At 32.7% G+C, this 22,584-nt stretch overlaps 2 protein-coding genes across 2 annotated transcripts in view; both read right to left on the bottom strand.

Moving 5' to 3' along the window:
- The window catches only part of Smp_168980 (putative hypothetical protein), a gene marked incomplete at both ends in the record, with an annotated part of 49,757 nt that extends 37,288 nt beyond the window's left edge, over nt 1-12,469 (bottom strand). The window contains 4 exon segments of the mRNA XM_018789382.1: nt 977-1,125; nt 6,799-7,052; nt 10,124-10,354; nt 12,433-12,469. Of these exon segments, the coding sequence (XP_018654831.1) occupies nt 977-1,125; nt 6,799-7,052; nt 10,124-10,354; nt 12,433-12,469 (671 nt within the window).
- A 5,560-nt stretch (nt 12,470-18,029) lies between these two features.
- The window catches only part of Smp_086130 (putative adenylate cyclase), a gene marked incomplete at both ends in the record, with an annotated part of 31,606 nt that continues 27,051 nt past the window's right edge, over nt 18,030-22,584 (bottom strand). The window contains one exon of the mRNA XM_018789381.1: nt 18,030-18,132. Within this exon, the coding sequence (XP_018654830.1) occupies nt 18,030-18,132 (103 nt within the window). The remainder of the gene's footprint in view (nt 18,133-22,584) is intronic.

Here is a 22,584-nt window from a genome sequence, read left to right as displayed (position 1 = left end):
CAGTTAAGTAATCTTCAGTAAAGTAACGTTAAGCTATTCAGATCATTTTCAAAGGGATTATATTTACCATAGTGATTAACACTAAAATGGTTTTTTAAGAATGTATGACTCATTATAGCAACTTAGCAAATACCTATTAATTTAATGCTGCTATTACACAATGAAAGTAAACTGACAAAAAGTTACTAGAGATTTACATAATCAAAATAAACAACTAAAAATATCTTTATAAAAACTTTTGTGGTATGGGTTGCTTATATCCACATAATAGTATATGGTGATAGGCAGGCATAGAATGTATTTCAATAGAAGATCAACAAGGAAAGGACGGGAACGAAGCGTAATTGGTGTGAAAATGCATCGAAAATAATAATCGGAGACGATGAACTGATATTTACAGAAGGGATGGTCAAGATTGAGTCAATTGATTGATGATTTGCAAATTAATTATTCACTGTATGGTTATCATATTTTACTAAGATAGTTTGTAATTTACGCTTAGATACATTCGATTGTCTCCACTCGTCTCATTGTTCACTACACATTGATTTATACTAAAACATAATATCACTGAATATCAATGAGAAAAAAAAACATGTTACAATTCAACCATGTCTCTGAGTTTGATGCATTGACAGTGGAAGGTGAGCAAAACTTCTGGAAATAGCTATGCAGTGGCTATTGGTTTTCAATGGTTCTTCATCTGATATCAGCCTACTAAATAAAGTTCTTTAAAAAATCCTGAAATATTGAAGAAATCACTACTTATTATTAAGTACTAAATGAATGAGCATGTCATTTACCATCGATGCATATAATTTATTCAGTTATAAGGTGTAGTTAATCATTATAAGTATTACTGTAATTTGCTATAAGTGGGAAGTACCGTTTGCCTGTTCGATTTTAGTAAGTAAAAAAAGAAAACGAATAATCAACTGTTGATTGCATATCATCAGTTAGTTTATTTTGTACTCACGCATATAATCCGACTGTCTGTGCATTCCAAAAAAATGGACAACCCATTAAATATATGTAGATATACTGCAGATCTGCTACAACTGTTACAGATACGGAAAAAAACAATGTCATAACTATTCTTGATAAAGGACTAGAATGTTGAATCGCCTAAAAGAGAAGGAAGAAACGAAAAACGATTTTGAAATTAATTTAGCAAGTCAATTAATTAAGAGATTTTAAGGCTTAACTTTTAATGCATTTGATGTCAGTGTTTAATTAACTATTACCTTGATCAATTTCGTGCATAATCGTAGAATCATCCCGTTGGACAACTGTATGTTTAAATTCGTATGCGAAATGTATTGAAAGCACAATTATTCCAACTTTATAAATCAGTAGACAAACCATGATGAAGGTTAGTTCATGATGGAGTACAGATACCTCTTCAGATAACTTAAAGTATGACCTATTAAATGGATTTATTTTCAATTCAGAACAATTAATAAGATAAGTTATAAACAGATATTTACACACCCATTATGAAGAAAACGTTCACACACAATAGATTGGTAGCTAGACCTGAAAATACATTCTAACAAATATTTAGATTAGAACAACTTATTGTTTGTTCGAACACAGGATAGATTCTCATAGAGGCTTGTTAAAGTTAGCTTCCCCTTCTAATACTTACTTACGCCTGATACCCCTCGATCGAGAACATGGACCTCCCACCAGCATTACCTATTGAACTCTATCCTCAATAATTTTTCAAGTTATTTCTAATCGCTATTCATTCATTTGATGTCTACTTCTGATTCTCGACTCAATGTGTTTCTTGTTTTGCCACATTTCCTCTTTTCTCCGAACTTCCAAGTTAGGAAAATAAACATAAGATGATTGCTGTAATAAAGTAAACTTTAATTGTACCTTTATATTTACATGAATATATACTTACTTACTTACGCCTGTTACCCCTCATGAAGGAGCATAGGCCGCCTACAAGCACTTTCCAAACAACCCTGTCCTAAGCAATCCTTTCCACTTCTTTCCAATTGCTATTCATTCTTTTCGTGACTGCTTCCCATTCCCAACTCAATGTGTTCTTCGGCCTTCCTCTTTTCCGTTTCCATTCACGCGTTTACCTCGTGATACAGTTTGGTGATTTCCTCAATGTGTCTCTTATCATCTTTCAACGTCTTTTCCGAATTTCCTCTTCAGATGGAAGTTGGTCTGTCCTCTCCCACAGTAGGTTGGTAATGATGGTATCCGGCCAACGCATATTGGGTATCTTGAGTAGACAATTGTTTATAAATACTTGTATGCTTTTGATGATTGTTGTAGTTGTTCTCGGAGTTTCATTTCCGTATAGTAGAACTGTCTTGACGTTGGTATTGAAGATTCTGAGTTTGGTGTTTGTTGACAGACAGTTGTTTGTAGTTCTATATGTTCCTCAGTCGTAGGAATGCTGTCCTTGCTTTGTCAATCCCTGCTTTTACGTCTGCATCACATCCTCCACGTTCATCAATGATGCTACCCAGATACATGAAACTTTCTACCTATTCCAGAGTTTCTCCATCAAATGTGATTGTGTTGGTGTTCTCCGTGTTGCACTCAAGGGTGTTGCTTTTTCTTATGTATGTGTTGAGGTCTATTGATGCAGAGGCTGCTGCTACACTAGTTATCTTCATCTGCATTTGTTCGTGTGTATGGAATAGAAGAGTTTGGTAATCTGCGAAGTCTAGATTGTCCATACGTTTCCAAGCTGTCCATTGCATTCCGCATTTTCCCTCAGATGTTGAGGTCTTCACAATCCTTTCAAATGTCAGAAGAAAGAGAAAGGGGGAGAGTAAGCAGCCTTGTCTGACTCCGGTCTTCACTTGTAATGTCTCTGTCAGATGTCCTCAATGAATGACATTTCAGTGTAGTCCCTCGTATGAATTCCATATGATGTTGACAATCTTCTCAGGTACTTAGTCCATAGTGTCAAAAAACGTTTCCATAATGTTCTCCTGTCCACAAAGTCAAACGCCTCCTCATAGTCAATGAAGTTGATGTATGATGACGAGTTCCAATCAACTGATCGTTTAACGATGATTCGTAGTGTTGTGATTTGATTTCTGCACGACCAATCATTACGGAACCCTACCTGTTGATCTCGAAGTTAGACGTCCACTGAGTCTTTCAAATAGTGTGATGCCTCTATAGTTCTCACATTTACTCAGATCTCTAATTTTTTTATCTTCATGTGATATCTTTCTTTCCAGTCTGTCAGTGGCACTTGTTCCTCTTCTTAAATCTTCCTGAATAGAACGTGAAGCATGTTTGCAGTTACTTCTATGTCCAACTTCAGTTGTTCGGCTAGTATATTGTCAAGTCCTACTACTTTCCCACTATTGATTTGTTTGACAGACATGCTGATTTCTTTGGTCGTTGGTGGAGTGACATCTATTGGAAGGTCTGCAGGTGCTGATTCGATGTGCTGGAGGTTCAGCGAGACTGGTCTGTTCAATAGTTCCTCAAAGTGTTCTACACATCATTCCCTCTGTTCTTGAGTTCCAGTGATTGTCTTGCCTTCTTTGTCCTCGATAGGTCTTTCTGGTTTACTATATTTCCCTACTAGTTTATTCGTTGTTTGATATAGTTGTTTCATATCTCCTCCTGTTGCAGCTTTTTCCTCTGTCGTTGCCAGCTCCCCCACGTATTTCTGCTTGTAGGCTCTAATGCTCTTCTTCACTTGTTTATTCACTTCTATGTATTATCTATTCGGTTCTCTGTGATGTTCTCCAGTGAGATCCATGTAGCTTTGTGTATGCGTTTGTGTGGGAATACTTTAACGCTTATAATCATTTCGTTGAATGCTCATAGATTTGCAAATCTCTTGCCACTTTAGTTCCCTTCTCCCAGTCCATGTCGTCTCACAATATCTTTATATCCAGTGTTGTCCATTCCGACTCGGGCGTTTAGATCTCCCATCAGGATTGTCAGGTCTTTTCCTGAACACTTCGCTATGAAAAATTGCAGCATCTCTCAGAACTGATCTTAATCGTCGTCGTCACTATCACTAATGGGTCCATAACATTAGATAATATTCATTGTAATTTTCCACTTCTTTGTTTTGAAAGATGCTTTGATGATCGTATATCTATAAGATTTCCATCCTACAAGTTCATCTCGTGCTTGTTTGGACAACATCAGAGCAATTCCCTTAGTGTGTGTAGCATTTTCTTCTTCGTGACCAGAGGACAACAGCATCTTTCCCAAATCTATTATTTTCTGTCCAGCTTAGGTTCAATGTGTTTCACTTATTCCGAGCACCGCTAAGTAGTATCTTTTCACTTTCTTAGCTAGTTGACTAGTCCTACCGTTCTCCCATACTGCTTGGACATTTTATGTACTTATATTAATTGTTGCTCTGGTTGTTAGACGAATCATGGGTCTCGTGACTTCTCAAGAATCTCGGCCTTCACCATGAAGCGTCATAAGTCTTCTAAATGAAGTTCCTTTTACTCAGAGGGCAGAGATATACGGTTTACTTTGTTTACTCTGGTTAACATTTTTTAGCAAGGTTGTTATCTACGAGATGGGGTTGCTGACCCAATATCCAACCCTATTTCTTTACCCGGCCTTAGAACCGGTAGAAACCTTGGAAGAGCTACAAGCAGAGTTTTAGCTTCTCCCACATTTGGCCAAATCTTGTACAAATGTTATTTTCTATTTTATGGTACAATGTGGTCAGTTTGTTTGGTATATAAACCCAGTACGTTTGAGAATAATGATTCATATTGCAGAGGCTGTTATTGGTGTTCTGAACTTAACTGGCTGGGCTAGGCAGAAAGCAGGACTGATAAATACTCAAGACTGCTCATACGGCTTTTGTGTATCATTCCTCTGATCGATAATTCACTCCTCTCTAATTGGCGGTCTTTTAATGTCATATATATCAACTGGACACGCACGTACTCACTCACCCAATCGATATAACAAGTTACAAGTGATAGTTTTAGAGATTTTTATGATCTTCCTTAGAAGTTTCTGAAAGGATTTATGATGCCATTACTGGTCCTCAAAAATTGATCAAACTACTATATTTAGTTAACTCAATTGCTTTAATTCAGTCAGTAGAAATATCGACCATTAATATAGATAAACTAATCTGTTGTGAAACACTATCTGTTCATTTTTTTAAAAAAACAGTCTTTTTCTGGCATAAGAGATTTATTTGAAACTATTCAACTGAAAGACTTATGATTTTTTCAGTCTTCAAAATTTTTTAGCTCGAAAACTTGTTTGCTTATTTTTTTTAAACAAACATTTAAATCATGTGAAATCATTGAATTCTTCTAGAGATACTGGGTTTTACGACACATTAGATTATAAAAGTGAAGCTAAAAGGAACAAATTGGCATGTAACGAATTTCGAACTAAGTTACTCAACGATGTCACTCATTTTTCAGTAACAAAACTAGTTGTACATTATGTGTATCTTAGTATTTGTGAAGTTTGTGGTATGACGACGAGAAGCGTAAGGGATGGTCTGTAATGAACTATCTCTACTCTTAATATAGATAAACCCATGATTTCCTTTTATGACCCATTCGTATTCATATTCAGTCTTTGAAGAAACAAGTAAATATAAGACTTATGGTTTTTAATATTTACAATTGATTAATCAGTGAGTGGTGACCAATGTTGTGTATTTCAGGTCTTTCTTAGTACTGATCGAATTCTATAGGTGAGTTTGCGATGTGATCATTAGTCTAAGTGACTTGATCTCGCGTTTACTTTACTACGAGGGAGAGTGGTATTTGGAAGTAATCGATAGGAATCTCTGGTCCTGGGTTCTATATTGTTTGCCACATGCCATGAAAACGTATCTGTGACCTTGAAGGGATTATCGCTCCCTGGAGAGTCCGATCCAGTGTCACGTAGCTTCACAGTCAAAGACGTTACTACACAGCTATTCTGGACACGACTGACTCCTGTCGACTAACTTAAACCCTCGCCTTTCATTTCAAATGATTTGGAATAATTATAAACAGGAAAAAACAATAATTATTTTAGGTTTGCCAACATGAACATCTTGAATGTGTCTATAACTGAAAATTCACTATTATTTCAGAGGGAAAACAAATTGAGATGAAGTGTTATATTACTGTATATAATTGCGTTTAACCAACCAGAAAATATTCAGCAGTCGATGTTGAGTCACTTCAAAACTAGTTACACAACGATCTCCAGTAGCGATCACAGTGCATATGGTTATTTTCTCAGATTTAATCCATGTAGTGATTCTTACAAGTAAAAAACTGGTGTTTTATCACGTAGAGTTTATTACTTGATGCATCCACATAAGAAACGTCCCACAAACAAAGGTCGATAGTAAGCTAATCGTCATTAAATGATATCTACTGATGATCAAGGTGTTCACTTTCTTCATTTGTCTTATTGATTTGAATGTTTTAAAAGACCGCTAATTAATACGGATTTTCTAATAAGTCAAATAATTTCGAATACAAGATTCAAGTTCACTGGTTTGTTTATATGTATCAAAAAATGTTTTTATGAAAACTAGTTAATTGTTTAAACGTTATTGAGACTAAAATCACAGAGTTGATTTAGAGTTGATTAATCTGTTGCAGTTCAACAGGCATAACACTGAGTTACTAAAGCGTTTTTTTCACTAGAATTATTATTTACATCTGAAGAAGCTATTCACTGTTAACGTTCAGACAAGTTGTCCTTCAAAGTACCCAATCAGCTATGCTATAAAAGAAATGATAAACATAAGATGATGTCTTCCAAAAGCCATATAACTTTACCTAATATAAAATTAATACTAACCTTAAGCATTTTTATAAATATTTCCAGCATTTTAATGATAAATGTATTTTTTTTAATTTCTAAGTAGAGTAGACCATCTTCAGAATATCTAGATTCACTGTATTGACAGATAGCATTATTTTGTGGATTACGTCTTCTCTTTAATACATCCTGATTGGTTTCAGGAAGAATTGATAATCCGACTACTGAGGTAATATATAATGCAAGGCATATAATAATAGACACACCAAAACCCAAGCGGTGTACCACCATACCTACAAAATTAAATTATACATACAGGAGTAAAATATTTATTTTTTGAAATGGATGACGTTTCTCTATAATCATGGAATGCTTAAAGAGTTTATTTGTTTATAGTAAAAGTATATATTAATCCAATCCTACATACACAACGTGTCTCCGTATATGAACTTTGATAAGATTTTTATTTCTAAATTACAGTGTACTTATTAACTAAATTATTATTTATGTTAAAACACCTAAAAACGTGAACGAAGACCATTATATTCAGTTAAGTCACAACAGGCTTTATGGTTGACTACAAATTAATTATCGAGAAGAATAGATACCATAAATTTACATGTTCTCCCTTAAAATGAGAAATGAAAATCAAAAGGGTTGTTTCCGTGGACAATCATCATCCTTTTGTAGTTATCACTACAAATGATCTTAAGGAGCAAGTAGAACTTGCCAAAATATTAAAAATGTACTTCAATAGATTAATGGTCACAATTGTAATCAATATTGCGCAAAGTTCAATACTAATTCAGCCACTCTAAACGTACTATGAATAATTTGCTTTTAATTGAGATCATGCAGCGATTAGTGTTAGACCACATTGAAAACCTGGAAGCACTAGACGGCCATTTCGTCCTAGTATGGGACTCCTCAGTAGTGCATCTCCGCGATCCCGCACGCGAGATTCGAACTCAAGGCCTTCAGTTTCACTGATTCATGGTCTCAGTCAAAAACTCAACAATCTTGAAAACCCCATAATGACAATTCGCTTTTAAAAATAATCTAGTGATTACTATAACTTGCTGTGGTAAATACCACGGTGAGGCTTCGGATGTTTTAAGTTGCGAATACACTTCTAACTTGAATAGAGCATGTAGATCTATGCCGTTAAAGCAACTATCCTACAACCAATTTCGATTATGGTTATTTTTGGTTAAGCCCTTTTAATAACTTACTTAACAGACATTGCCATTAGGATAGTAACAATTAACATACATCTTTGTACTGTTATGATCACTAGGGCACATGACAGACTCTAATCAAAACGTTGATTGCTTAAATATCATTCGATGATTCATCCTCCTCCCCATATATGTATGCTTTCCAATCCTATTTTCAGCTTTTGCTTTGTCTTGATTCACCCTTGTACAATTCGACTATAAGTTTGCCTATGTAATTGCTCGCGCTTGCTCACTGATACATACTCATTTGCTCATAGCTTTGTGGCCTGCGTCATTTGATAATAAACTGTAGTTGCAGGTTCTCTTTGCCTTCTGATTTCATACACCGTTGAGATTTATATTATAACGGTTATCGAGGTAAAAGATAAGCGAAGCATTGCACTACATATTCAAAAGAAATATGTTCAGATATATCCATTAAACTCTTCATTCTATACGTTTATCAAGAGATAATTTGAGTTAACGAAGTTACATATTCATCGCAAACTTGAATTTGATTTACAGTTTTCTCGTTCTATTTCTTTTCTCAGAATACTTATTTCCATAATAAGTATGTCACAATATGAATGAACATTCCATATAAACTAGCAATTGTGTCGTTGTACATTTCTTCTAAATTTACTTATACAGAATAATACTAATAATTTCACAGTTTAATTTCAAAATCATTTGGGTACGGTTAGTCATTACAATCAGTTTGTTTTAATATTGACAATATTCATCCCTGGCTTGCTAACGTAATGGAATAGTTTTCTTGTTTTAATATTAGAATAAATTCCAAATTTGATTGGAAAAAAATCATTAATTAATATAAACATTTGATAGTTTATTTTAGATATTAGATTAGTTATTAGATCAATTATACTTGTTCATTGATTATACACGGAATTGAAAACGGTACAATTATTTGGCAAATAGTACTGTGAATACATAATTACATTATTGCTAATGATATTACCGTAAATTTTTAGTAAATGCAGTCTATGAACTATACTCAAGCTATTATATTTTTCACACGATTAACAGTATAACTTACTTAACTTACTTTCGCCTATTACTCCCAATGGAGTATAGGCCGCCGACAAGAACAGTATAACAAGCAATAGATATGTTATAAATTCTTTTAAAATGTGGGCATATTTTGTGTTGTATTTGCGCGTTATACCCATGTTGTCTAATCGTACCATCTGGTGTACTATATGAGTCAACGTACTTTATCACCTTATTTAAATGAATAGCTAGTTAGGATGTTTGTTCTAGAACATTTCTCACAAATAAACTTGAATAGTAGCTAACAGTGAAAAATAATACTCAAATTTCGTCCCATTTAGGATTTGCCAGATGAGTGTACCTATACCTGTACTGATGTCCACGCCGGGAATCAAACCTAGTGCCTCTCACTTCAAAACCCAACGCTTTTACCAATGAGCTACTAAGACTCTGGCTTGTGCAGTGTGAAATGCATTTTATTGTTTATCTGTAGTAGTTTTAATCTTTTCGTTGTGATTTAGTTGAGATATCAAGGTAGTTCGCGTGAGATCCACATATTCCAGAAGTTATTGATCAGAATTCAGTCCTTAAAACCAATAACTATAGGATTCAAATCCTTACAAATAATTTTTTTAATAGATCTAAGCCATAGAAGTCATTATTAATAACTAGGCGTTTTGGAATCTCGCTTCAAATTACCATGCAGTCAGAAAATAGATAAATTACTGCTTGAAGTTGATGTATAATCCAATTATCAAATTTGTTAAAAAAGAATTTCACTATTTATTATTCGCTCATCAGACGTCTAGTGATCTTTTATTTAAGATTCAAATTATCACATATACTTCAAAAAATATATAGACCAAAATCAAAAGTAATTTGTAGATAGACTTTAATCACTGAGTCATGAGATTAAAACCCTAACGTTGGATAACAAATGAAGGAAATAGGTTCCGTATTTCTAACATGATTAGTTTCTGTTTCCGACATAATCACTAAAATAAAAGACTTATACTTCATTATTGAAAATAGTGTTAATAGACATTAAAAAATAACGGTACTAGGTAGACAATATATTCAGTCTATTAATTTTATAATTATCTCATTAATAAAGTGGAATTTTACATATTTCTTACCTCCAAATAGACTACCACAAGCATGACTTAAACTTGCCAAACTATCATACATCGTAAAGAATAACCATCTGTGCTCTTTAGATGTATATTGTTGACTTAAACCTGATGTATTGGAATTTTCATTAAAATCTTCCGGTTGTACAGTGATATCAGCTAAACATGCAGATATTTGGGCAGTGAACGATATAAGACCACCACCAAAAAGTCCTTCAAATAAACCTGGAAAAACAACTGTCCATGGATTCAAATTTAAGTAGATGATAAAACCTATATAAATATTATAAAAAAGAATATAGTAAAAAAATTTGTAGAAACAATCGACTAGTCATGACTGAATTGCTACATTAGAAGTAAATAAGCTGACAATGTAATAAATTCACTCTTTTTTTCTAGAATTTTATTTTTTGGTAAACATCGAAATACTAATAAAGCCCTTTACAGCAATCATTAATAATAAATAATATTTGTTTACATCTAAATAAACAATAAAACTTTAATCAGAAGGGGTTTTGTATAGATTTAGTATTTTCATAGTTGAAAGTGTAAGTCAATTGAAGCTAGATCACTATGGAAAACCTGGAAGCACTGGACGGCCGTTTCGACCTATTATGAGACTCCTCAGCAGTGCGCATATACGACCTCACCTCGCGGGATTTGAACCTAGGATCTACCAGTTTCGCGCCAGAGCATCCGATGGTGACTCACGCTTTCAACTATGAAAATACTGAAATCTCCACAAAACCCCTTCTGATAATAATAATCATATGCTCACTAGTGACTGACTTCAAGAGATATTTCCTGGAGTTCTAGCGGGAAGCAGTGACCAGTGGAGTTCAAACCACCTCTTTTGTAGAGATATCATCTCACTGAAGACAATTGGTGAACGGTCGCTCAAAATCGTGGATTGGTTGAAGTTAGACATTAACACCGTTGGATGCCAGCTCAGTGGTCTATCGGTTAAGGGCTTCGGCTCGAGACTGGTAGGTCCTGGGTTCGAATCTCGCTCGCGAGAGCGGATTCGTGGATGCGCACTGCTGAGGAGTCCCATAATAGGACGAAACGGCCGTCCAGTGCTTCCAGGTTTTCGCTGGTGGTCTAGCTTCAATTGACTCACGCTTTCAACTATGAAAATACTAAATCTCCACAAAAAACCCTTCTGATATTGTTATGAAATTGTCGATGAAATTACTTAAATGAGTATAGGAACATGCATCGCATTTATGTTTTAATATGAAGTATTTAATGATCGTTAACTGGAATTGCTCATGTTGTTTTATATTTACAGTATATTCTGCATTCATTATTATTATTAGTTGAATTAAATAGAAGGAAGATTTAGTTTCATGCCAGAATTCCAATAAGAATGTGTTTTACACCTAGATTTTTAATGGTTAAAATAACTCACATTTTAATGAATCAATAGTTTGCCAATTAAACTATCAAGTCTTGATCATATAAATGTTGTTTCTGTAAAATGTGAATAGATATTCGAGTATAAATATGATAATATTATTCTGGAAGATTGTGTATATGAAAGGTAAATTAAATATATTTGTTAAATCTAGATATTTTATTGGTTTGTTTCTGGAATAGTAGTCAGTGAATAGTAATGGAATGAATGATGTCTTCTGATTTATTTAACCCTGATATATGCAATGTTATTCAATTAATGACAGGTAACTAAAATCTATTTTTCTTAGCTAGTTCGTAATGGTTATTGAATCGTATCTCCAACCTTGATGAAAATGAACCAATATTTTCATTAAGAAATTCAGGCTGTAATCAACATTCTGTCAGACCTAAATATTGACACAGATCGACTACTTTGAAATGAACAATATTATGTCTTCTTAGTCCTGAAGGATAACGTCTTTAATATCCTACTGATTGTTTCAAATTATCTGACATTAGATATTGTACTAGTTGTGTCGAGACACTTCAACTGGTGGTCATAATGCGAAGTCATTTATTGGATTTGATTACCACTAGATACTATATAAGCATGACATTGATTACTTCCTAGTGATCAACCAGTGAAATTGTAATATACATTTTGAAGTTACTTTTTATACTAAAAGAATAAGATATGTAATCAGTCGTTCAATGAGAAAAGATAAAGCTTTCTTTCTTAAGATAGCAGACAACCAAAATCTCGATAAAACTAAATAATGTTTTATTGTTTTATACTTTACATTAACTTCTGTTTATTCACTTGAAGAATTGATGAACAGTTCCAGTCATGTTACATTAAAATCGAATTAAATCCAGTTACAAGTATTAATATAATTTTTTTGTGTTTAACTACTTACAATCGTTTCTTTCTACTGTTATTAAGCAGATGGCCATAAGGTAGACCATGTTCCATTAAATATCTGTAAAATAATAAATACCAAGATAAGCATAAACGTAAATAATCGATAAGCCTAATTAATCCACGAAACAAAGAACTAAAATGTACGTATGAACTATTTTTAGATAAGGTAAACTTTTCAGTATATTTCGATTTGATATTCGACAGGACCTCTTAGGCAATGAAAAAATGCTCAGCCATGATAACACATAAGACTAAATCAAATGGATGTAACACAGAGTAGAATATCTTCAAATTATACAAATTCTTAAATAAAAACGTTTTCAAGTATATTTTTGTAGAGTGAAATAGATTATTGCCGATTCTCATATAAGCTTTACGATGAAGTCAGTTATCGAACAGCTGAACATTAATTTATATAAGCAGGTCTTTGAAGATTACATAAAGATTTTCTAAATTGCGTCAATGACCAGAAAAGATATTAGACATAATGAATTCTCAGCACATCCCTTGACAGACAATTGGTAAGAAATATGCATAGCCTGCTTAAGAATCTGGATTTTCCCAGACAAACTTATTCCATCGACATATGGAACTTTCAAGGGATTATTACTCAATCATATTCAGAGTACCAGCCACCTCTCAAGGAAGAGAGAATCAAACTTTCATGAAATGGTGAGACAGGATGACCAGAAAGGTAGAGACTTCGTACTTGGACTGCAGAAATAGGCTGAATTGTGCGATTTCGGAGGATAGTTGAAAATCCAATTTTGCGATCGGTTAACTACTGGGATACATATTCAGAATTTCGGAAGAGACCCAAAATTTTATTTCAGGAAATACAAACAGCATTTTCTTCGTACTCCCCCTTCTACTGTGCATTCTGCACTTATTACTGATGCATCATCTGTGGATATTGGTGCAGTTTTGGGGCAGGAAGGTAGATAAGTAATCTGTTTTTCACGCAAACTTACCGTTACTGAACAAAGTTATTAGCAAACTCAGCGAGAAGCTAGCTGTGTTTTTATGTTGTTAAACGACTTGAAAAATTTTTATCTGGAATGAAATTCATCATTGTTACAGATCATGTTTTCATTGATCATCTTTTAATCGGCTTGGGGTGTTTTCCACAACTTCGCTGAATTCCTAAAAAAGTGTTCATTCGGAAAAGGGTCCCTAGGGAACTAGTAACTGATAATAGCTTTCATTTTGTTGAAGAAGCAGTTATTATTCAGTTAAACATTGTACAGTGCAAATATTTGTTCACTGCTCCTAGACAACCTTATTCCAATGATTAGGCAGGAAATTTTGTCCGGATGTTGAAGACTGATATTGGTTCCATTACTTTTACAACATTCGATGAACTGAAGAGGGTAGTAGACACATTTCCGATTCAATGTAGAAATGTGAAACATTCTGTTAGAGAAGAGAATACATCAAAGTTATGTAAAAGAAGGATTCCTCATACGAATGTAGGGGGCCTGGAATTAGCAGAAGTTACGTATTATCATGTGAACGATCTCTGACCATCCACAGGGATTGTGATGAGGAATATTGGAAAATCTATGGTTTTAATTCCAGATACAGTACTTTTCAGTTGTCCTCATTATATTCTATATGACTTCGACACTGACATATGCAAAACTCTGTAGTATATCAAATTCCATTATGTCCTGTTATCACAGTAACCTAAATGACCATGATCTTGCTAATAACGTTTAAATCCATTCTAGTGAATTATATTCAGTGCGAATTACCGGATTTGCAATTTTTTGTTCTTATGGCATTAAAGTTCACTTTTAAGCATAGTGGTTTTTTCAAATCTGCATTTACTGATGAATATTGGTGAACTGCAATAAAAAAAATCACTTTATACAAGTTCATACGATTACTACATCTATTGGTTCTTCAATTGATTAGGCTCATTATTTTAAATAATAATAGACGAAAGTAATCAATACGGATTGTGAAAGTTACAATTCTGAGACTTTATAATGAAAAAGAATGGAAAGACATATTGATTTATCATGAGTAAACGCAAGAAAACGGTACGTGAAGAAGCGGTGGAACAATGTACCAAGTACTTGGTATTTTGACCATATTCAAAAGGATAGCCAAGCACCGTCTAATTTCTAGCGAGAAATGTTTTAATATAAATTTAATAGATATATTTTAAGATCTATTTCACGTAGATGAAGGAAAACCGTACGACTCATTCAAATCAAGCAAACTGAGAATTTACAGGCCAATGTAATCAATCCAAATTAACTTATGTGTCAAACAGTGCACTACTTGTAACGTAATGAACGAGGACACAAGTGGTGACAATCGGACATTTCTGAATACAATTTTATATGGATTATTAATTTATGATTGTAGAACCTGATGAGAAATTATTGAAAAGAATATTCTTCGTTCATATAATTGTGTATTAAAAAGTCTCAGTAAAATCTGAGGACCATACAGTTAATAATTAATTTTCAAAATTCACTTAGTATTGTTTGTTTGAATCTTCCCATTGATGTTTGTGACTGCAACTGGTCAGTCCTAACTGACGAGTCCCAAATAGGACGAAACGCGTGTCCTGGATTCCACTGCTAGACACTATCCATCTTTGCTTATAATTTGCAAAATGTTCATTGATTGTCCCAGACCTCATTGTTCCTGAATTCCTATACAAATTGCTCTCTGTTCCCGTTCTTTCCTCTTCGATCTTCTCGACCTTTTGCTGCCAGACATTCTATCGCTGACTAGCGTTATATACTACTTATGTCGATATAAGTAGCACACACCAGAATAGTAGTAAAATGAATGAAATTACTCATTTATTTCTAGTGTTTTCATTTTTATTTATCCGATAAATATTGACTCTCATATGAAAAACGTACATGTAAACTGATAATTTTCAGTCAATAACTTTAAAATCGTTTCATGCAATCTTATCAGTTAAGTTATAATGCCTATTTCATTGAGTAGTTAGTTACCTAAATTCTTATGGATTGTTTTCGGACACTACATTAATTAATAATTGAAGTTAGTTTTTGTGTTTTTATGAATCAAATAATGTGAATAGAGACACGTGATTTTACATTGTATTGTGTTGATACTTTCTTAAATCTCAAAATAAGTTACGAGTAGAAATTGCATTGTATTCGCTCTAGAGGTTTGTAATTCATTTTTTTTGAATTTTGTACAGATCTTTTAGTATTTTCTAGAACACTTTTTTGTTGTAAACTGTAATTTTACAGATGATTTTCATTGGTTTCTTTACCATTTGTTAATATAACAAAGCTAGACCAGCATGGAAAACCTGGAAGTACTGGATGGCCGTTTCGTCCTATTATGGGACTCCTCAGTAGTGCGCATCCAGGATCGTGCCTCGCAAGATTCGAAGCCAGGACCTATCGGTCTCGCTCGCGAACGCTTAACCTCTAGACCACTGAACCGGTCGGCATCCAACGGTGTTAATATCTAACGTCAACCAATCCACGAAATTGCGCCACCGTCCACTATTGTCTTCACTGAGTTAATATCTCACATATTTGATTGATAATGTGTTCAATAAAATTGAACTTAATCAAAATGAAAACTGAATGGGGAATAAGAACCACTGTTTTAAAGTGTTTTCATTTGAATTTCGAAAAAATTACACTGAGTGAAATAAAATGTCAATGATCAGTAGAACTCATTCGTTAGTTAAGCCAAACTAACCAAACAGGATGAAACAAGTGATTGATACGTTTCATATGATATTCATTAGAATTGTTTATCTGGCTAGATATAGATTCAGCTCAAACCGTTTTAATCGCTTATTGAATTCAGCATTATGTAATAGATACTCTTTATATATATATATTTCAGTCTATTTTGTCGAGTAAATTTTTCATTCAAACAATGTTGATAAAATGTTTGAAATTATCTAACACAACCTAAATTTATTATTTAGGAAATGAAACTTACATAATAAATTAGTCACAAATCCAAGCACATAAATATGATTATTATAATCAATTGGATGATTCTCATCGCTTTTAGTGAATGAAATATACAACTTAAGTAAAGGAAGACAATCACTCTCATTTCCATTTAGTCTGGTGAACAATACGTATTTCCAATAGTAACGTTTCAATTACGGAAAAGACGTGACACTTTACAAAAGCCATTTATTATCTCCTTGGGTCCATATCTCAATTTTTGTATGGAATCATCATTTTGTTACACCGTTCAGATTTTTCCACATTGTCAATAACGTAATGACACATTTATACTGTTTTCTTCATTTATAAGACTGTTTCAAAACATTTTTACATTACTTTATGAAGAAACTACTTATCGAACAATCCGTTTACCTGATTTCACATCCGTTTATCGGTATCATTAATCTGTATGATACTCAGAAAAACACCTGTCAACCAATTTTATTCAAAGTGAGAATCTTCAATACGAACGTCAAGACAGTTCTAATGTACGGAGCTGAAACTTCGAGAACTACTACATCCATCGTCAAGAAGGTAAAAGTATTCATAAACAGTTATCTATGCAAAATACTTAACATTCACTGGCCGGATATTACCAGCAACAGCGTTTTATGAGAGAGGACAAACCAGCTTCCAGATGAAGATGAAATTAAGAAACGTTGTTGGAAGTGGATCAGAAATACATTAAGGAAATCACCAATGTGCATCACAAGGCAAGCCGTCACTTGGAATCCTGAAGGGAAGTGTAAAAGAGGAAGGCCAAAGAACACATTACGCCGGGAAATAGAAGTAGATATGAAAAGGATGAATGTTAACTTGAAAGAACTGGAAATGATTGTTCGGGACAGAGTTGGATGAAGAAAACTGGTATGCGGCCTATGCTCGTCCACGAGGGGTATAGAGTTTGTTATAACTATTATGAATAATTATCGACTTCTTAGATATAATACAAATGTTTATACAAAAATATTTTTAATCATTAAAGAAACTTATGCTCAACTTACTTATATATCACATACTGATCAGAGACAAATAAACATATTTCCACAGCAACATATAATAATATTGATATAATGATAAGTATTATTAACACTTTAATATTTTGATTTTTACATTTACATTCAAACATTTGAGAAAGAAAGGAAGAGAGTAAAGTATCCTAACTCTTAAGTAAGAATAGATAAGTTTGTTTTTCCTCTAATTTTTTTCTCTCTTTTTTTTCGTTGTTGTTGATAGGATTAACGATATATATAATCACCATGTTCATTTTTTTAAAGTTTTATTATAATATAGGTAACCAATCATGTGTGTAATACATTAAAAGCTAATTGTAATTTGTCATTCATTTATCAATAATTAAGTATGTAATGATTTAACATCTAAACAATACAATCTGATAGTATCTATGGTATATATACATGTATATATATGTAATGTTTCTTTTCAAATTGTTGTGCTAAACATTCTTCTATGAAAGTAGAAAACGATTTATTGATTAATTGGATCCTATGTTGTTTCCATTTTCTTTATTAAATAGAGATTTACACACATTTTATTGACATGACTAATTTTAAGGATAATGTTTAGTCTGTTAGTAGCTACTAGTAATGTTGAAATATTAGTCATAAGCTTGTTGTGAAGTTGCATTTGTGAGTCTTAGTAAAGATTCAATATACTCAGAGTTTGTGCTGATTACATTCCTATTTACAGTGGCGATGATACTTGAAATATTCAATATGGTTTTATAATTGAGAAATAATGAAATAGTATCAATTTATTTAGTTAGACAAATGTGTGACTAGTCGCTATTGATTTCCAAAGTAATTTTGATCAAAGTAATATGGAATTAAACATGCTATTCTGGTTCCTCTTTGAGCCTATCAACACCTAACATGTTGAAGCTATTGCTCATTCTACCCATTTATATCTGCACTCCATACCGTTCTTCCTCTCCTCTGGTAGATTGTGTAAGGCTTGAAACCTACTACTGAACGTCATCTTTAGTTCGCTGAAAATGGGTTGTAATAAATCTTGGTAGTATTGTTTATTCAACTGTTCAAGGCTTCTTTAGCTTTAGTTTTCTATTGACTATTTTTGGGTAATGATCTTGAGCTAGATCAGCTCCTGTTTTTTCATTACGTTTTGATAGATTTTCCGAACTTTTTAATTATGCATATGTGATCCATCTACTTTTCTATAGTGTGATCAGGTGAAACCCAAGAACTTTTGTGTATAAGTTCATGAAGTAGAGTATTGCCACCTCAGATCATTTTCTTGAAAATGTTTAAGTTTACTAATCTATAGGCAGATAGGTAGTATCATTGTGTCTAACGAGTCACCATCTTAACACTAAATCAATCCATTTTAGATATTTATCAAGTTTCAAAGCTATAACCCACGCTTGAAGTGTATCATCTTAGTAAATGAAAAATAACTTCTCGAATATTTGTGAACTATCAAATTTACTAAGTAAAGGTAGTTAAAAACTAAGGAAAAACATATTTATAAGTAATTAACAATAATATAGCATTTGATTGTCTGTTCTCGATGTATGTGCATTGCATTTCGAATATGTGGGAATCCTCGCAGTAAATGAAAATTAAAATGATCTCTTATACACATTCATTATATGATAATTCAATATGAAAATTGATATCAGTTTAAAACAATAAAAATAAAGATAATTTACTAAACCAAATTACAAATAACAATCCTAGATCTATTGTAGCATTAGGTGTATTTTTATATCAATTACTTACCTACGCCTGTTATCACTCATGGAGGAGCATAGGTCGTTCACCATCATTCTCTATCCAACTTTAAACCAAGCAATCCTTCCCAGTTGTTTTCATTTGCTATTGATCCTTTTCAAGTCTGCTTCCAATGTATTTTCATAGTGTAAATCATAAATGTCTTTGATAACAGATGAAATCATCTGATGATATCTGGAAAGGTAACAACTTATTGAATTCACCTGAGTGTTTTGTGGCGATCTATGTAGTTAACAAAAAGGATCAAAAGATCAAAAAGAGGATCAGAATGCACCTTATAGTTGTATGCTTTTAGGACCCTACAACACTGGTCATCTGTAATTCGTTAAGAAATGGAAACTAGAATATTAGGATCTATCATATACTTTTTTATGGAAAGAATGGACAAGATTATCTGTGTTTACATATATATATATATATATATATATATATATATATATATATATCTATATACATATATACATATTCTATCTTTGAAATTTCCACTTAGAAGTTATAAATGAACATTCAAACTAAACAGCTGTATATCAAGTTAATAGCTTAACTCTAATACCTAATAGGTGATTGAGATTACAATTTGTAATATTATGTAATATATGAACTAAGTAGAAATTTGTCCATCATAATTAATACAATGTGACAAATATGAGTTTATCATCTACTACCTTATCCTCAACGAACCCAACGGTTAATTTTGTATCATTACCAATGTTTGACTTGATAATTTCAAATACGTTATACATTGAGTATATTGTTATCAATAACACGATGATATATTCGTGTTTTCTCAGTGAATAGAAATTAGAATCCTTAGAGTTTCCGGACGTATTTTAAGCCGCTTCTTCAAAGAGTAAATCAATAACCGAGTTCGATTACCACCTTTTATCTATTTTTGTAATTAATATCTACAAGAAAAATGGTACAATATTAAAACTGTTTTCTTTGTGGCACTTGTTTTGAGGATATGGAACTCAAATCCCAGAGGTTGAGCTTCAGCTTTTATTTGACTTAACTTCAGATTTGATAAACATTTATCACAGATCTCGTATACAACACAAAATCGCCTGAGAACGATCAACGCTCTTTGCTTAAAAATGCAGTTAAAGATTTATGGTTGAGAGATTTTCTCTAATAAGTACTGTTGTTTGACGAATTGATTTCACACGTCCTTTTTAATATCCCCGGTGGCAAATAAGAATAATTGACCCACCATATCGATAACATTTATCCTGAAAACATTTTACTACTAACAGTAGTAAGACACTTTAAGGACAAACAATCCGGTCCTTTGGTGTAAACTTCACGTTTGCAAATGCATCTTTAAGAAAACTATCTGAAAAGATTATCTTATATGAATATGTATATTCTTTTAGAAATTCTTAAAGATTTATTACTATTATACACCGACAGAGTTGATTTCTTAATTCAGGATGAACATTTTTGACAGATTGGTAGGGTTTTTATGAGTAGTCTTTTAGGTCCATTATTAGCGGATATGTTAGTCATATGTCAAAATTTATCTGAGGGCTTAATTGAAAATGTATTCTTTTATAAGAAATAAGTGAATGGTACATTTGTGACGAAACGGAAGCCGGAAATTATTTTTTAATTAAACTTGGCATTTTAGAATCATAATACATTAATTTAAAGAGAAGAGAAACAACTAGCTTCCCTTTTTAGATATGCTTATGAGTAGAAAACGAGATGGTTCAACCAAGAAAGTTTGTCTAGAGAAAGCCTACATGGACAGGATAATATCTTAGTTTCCACGGTTATTTTCCAGTTCATTTTGACCGGGACTTGGTCAAAATGCCACTCAATAAAGATGATTATATTTGTACAGAAACAGTGTTAGAGAAATGATATCCTGTAAGGTTTATGAGCTAAAAAAGAGCACAGTATGTTAATACCTGGTATACTCTTGATATTGGAAAAGCTTGTTTACAGTACCCTACAGGAGAGAATTCAAATAGCCTTATGTTGAATAATAAGGTTAAATCAGCAACCAGTAGGACGCACTGTGCAGAAAAGGTCATCATTAATAAAAATCAAGTTCCTTATTTGATAGTAAACGTATAATGAATGTAAACCATCATATCACGTCCCACTGTGTCTACCAATCTAAATGTGTGTATTTGAACAGAAACATACGAAGGATTAATCGTTATTTCCAAACTACGTTGTTTGAACATCTATCAAAATGGGTACACAAACAAATAAAATCAAACGAAAAACACTCATTTTCAGTTGCCAAACACATAAATGGAGAATGTCATAAGACTGTTCTTCACTCAGCCTCTGTGGTTTTATATAAAAGCTGTCTAATGAGAATAGTGTTTGTCAAATTCCTTCCCATACAAATGTTCAAACACTCCCTTGTGTGCTCAAATATACTTTGAACTTATACTCAACCTACCCCGATAATATTGATTTATTATCCAGAATGATATGATTCACATTGGGTTTTTTATTATCATTGTTCTCCTCGTACCTTTTGACTTGTCTATTTGACTTTTATTTTTCATATATAAATGCCTTGGCAAGTAGAAACATGGTCAGATTGTTAAAATATATTTCGTTAACATATCAGATGGTTCTGATGAACTTCGTCTCCTCATTATTAGAATACCTATTTATTTTAACACTGGTGGATACAATATACTTTGTCATTAACAGGATAAATGTTATATTATTTCATTCAGAAAATATTATTTATTATATAGAACTGAATAGAATTCATTGGGGATTTTATTTTGTCCCATCTCAAATGATAATTGTGAGCGCCCTATTTTCTGTTTATTCTTGAACTATACAATGGTATTTCCAAATGATTATTGCAAAAGTTATAGTAACCTAGGTCCATATAGTTACTAAGAGACAGTAGTATTTAATGACAAAATAAAAATGTATGTTCGTGTTACATCTAATCACCAGTCTTTTCAAAAACAATCTATCATATAAAATGTAGTAAAGGACATTTTAAATTCAGTCAGTTAACAACATCTAATAAATACAAGTATGTTATATTTAAACTAAACCTAATAGATCTGTCATACCATAAAAATGGATTAAACTGTGGATCACATGACTTATTCACGTAAAATTATAGTGTCTTCTGGTTTATGTATTTTTTTATTTATATAAACACTATAATGAGGACCTGTATGTTTCTTAATGTTAGCAGTACCTATAGAATGCATTTGCATTTAGCATTATGATTGATATGAATTTGTTTTATAACTTTTAGAATCCAATTCTGTTGATTTAATCTTATCTTGCTAATTAAATCGTTCAATTATAATGTGATAAGCTTAATGATGACACGTAAACCATTCCCAAAAACTCCACACTGTTAACAACATTTGTTTTTATTGGTAAGCAGAGATGGATAGTGGCTAGCAG

The sequence above is a fragment of the Schistosoma mansoni genome, chromosome W, assembly GCF_000237925.1.
Source record: "Schistosoma mansoni strain Puerto Rico chromosome W, complete genome".
In the NCBI taxonomy this organism is placed as follows: Eukaryota; Metazoa; Platyhelminthes; class Trematoda; order Strigeidida; family Schistosomatidae; genus Schistosoma; species Schistosoma mansoni.
The sequence above is the reverse complement of the archived record's forward strand: the minus strand, read 5'-3'. Positions and strand labels throughout refer to the sequence as shown.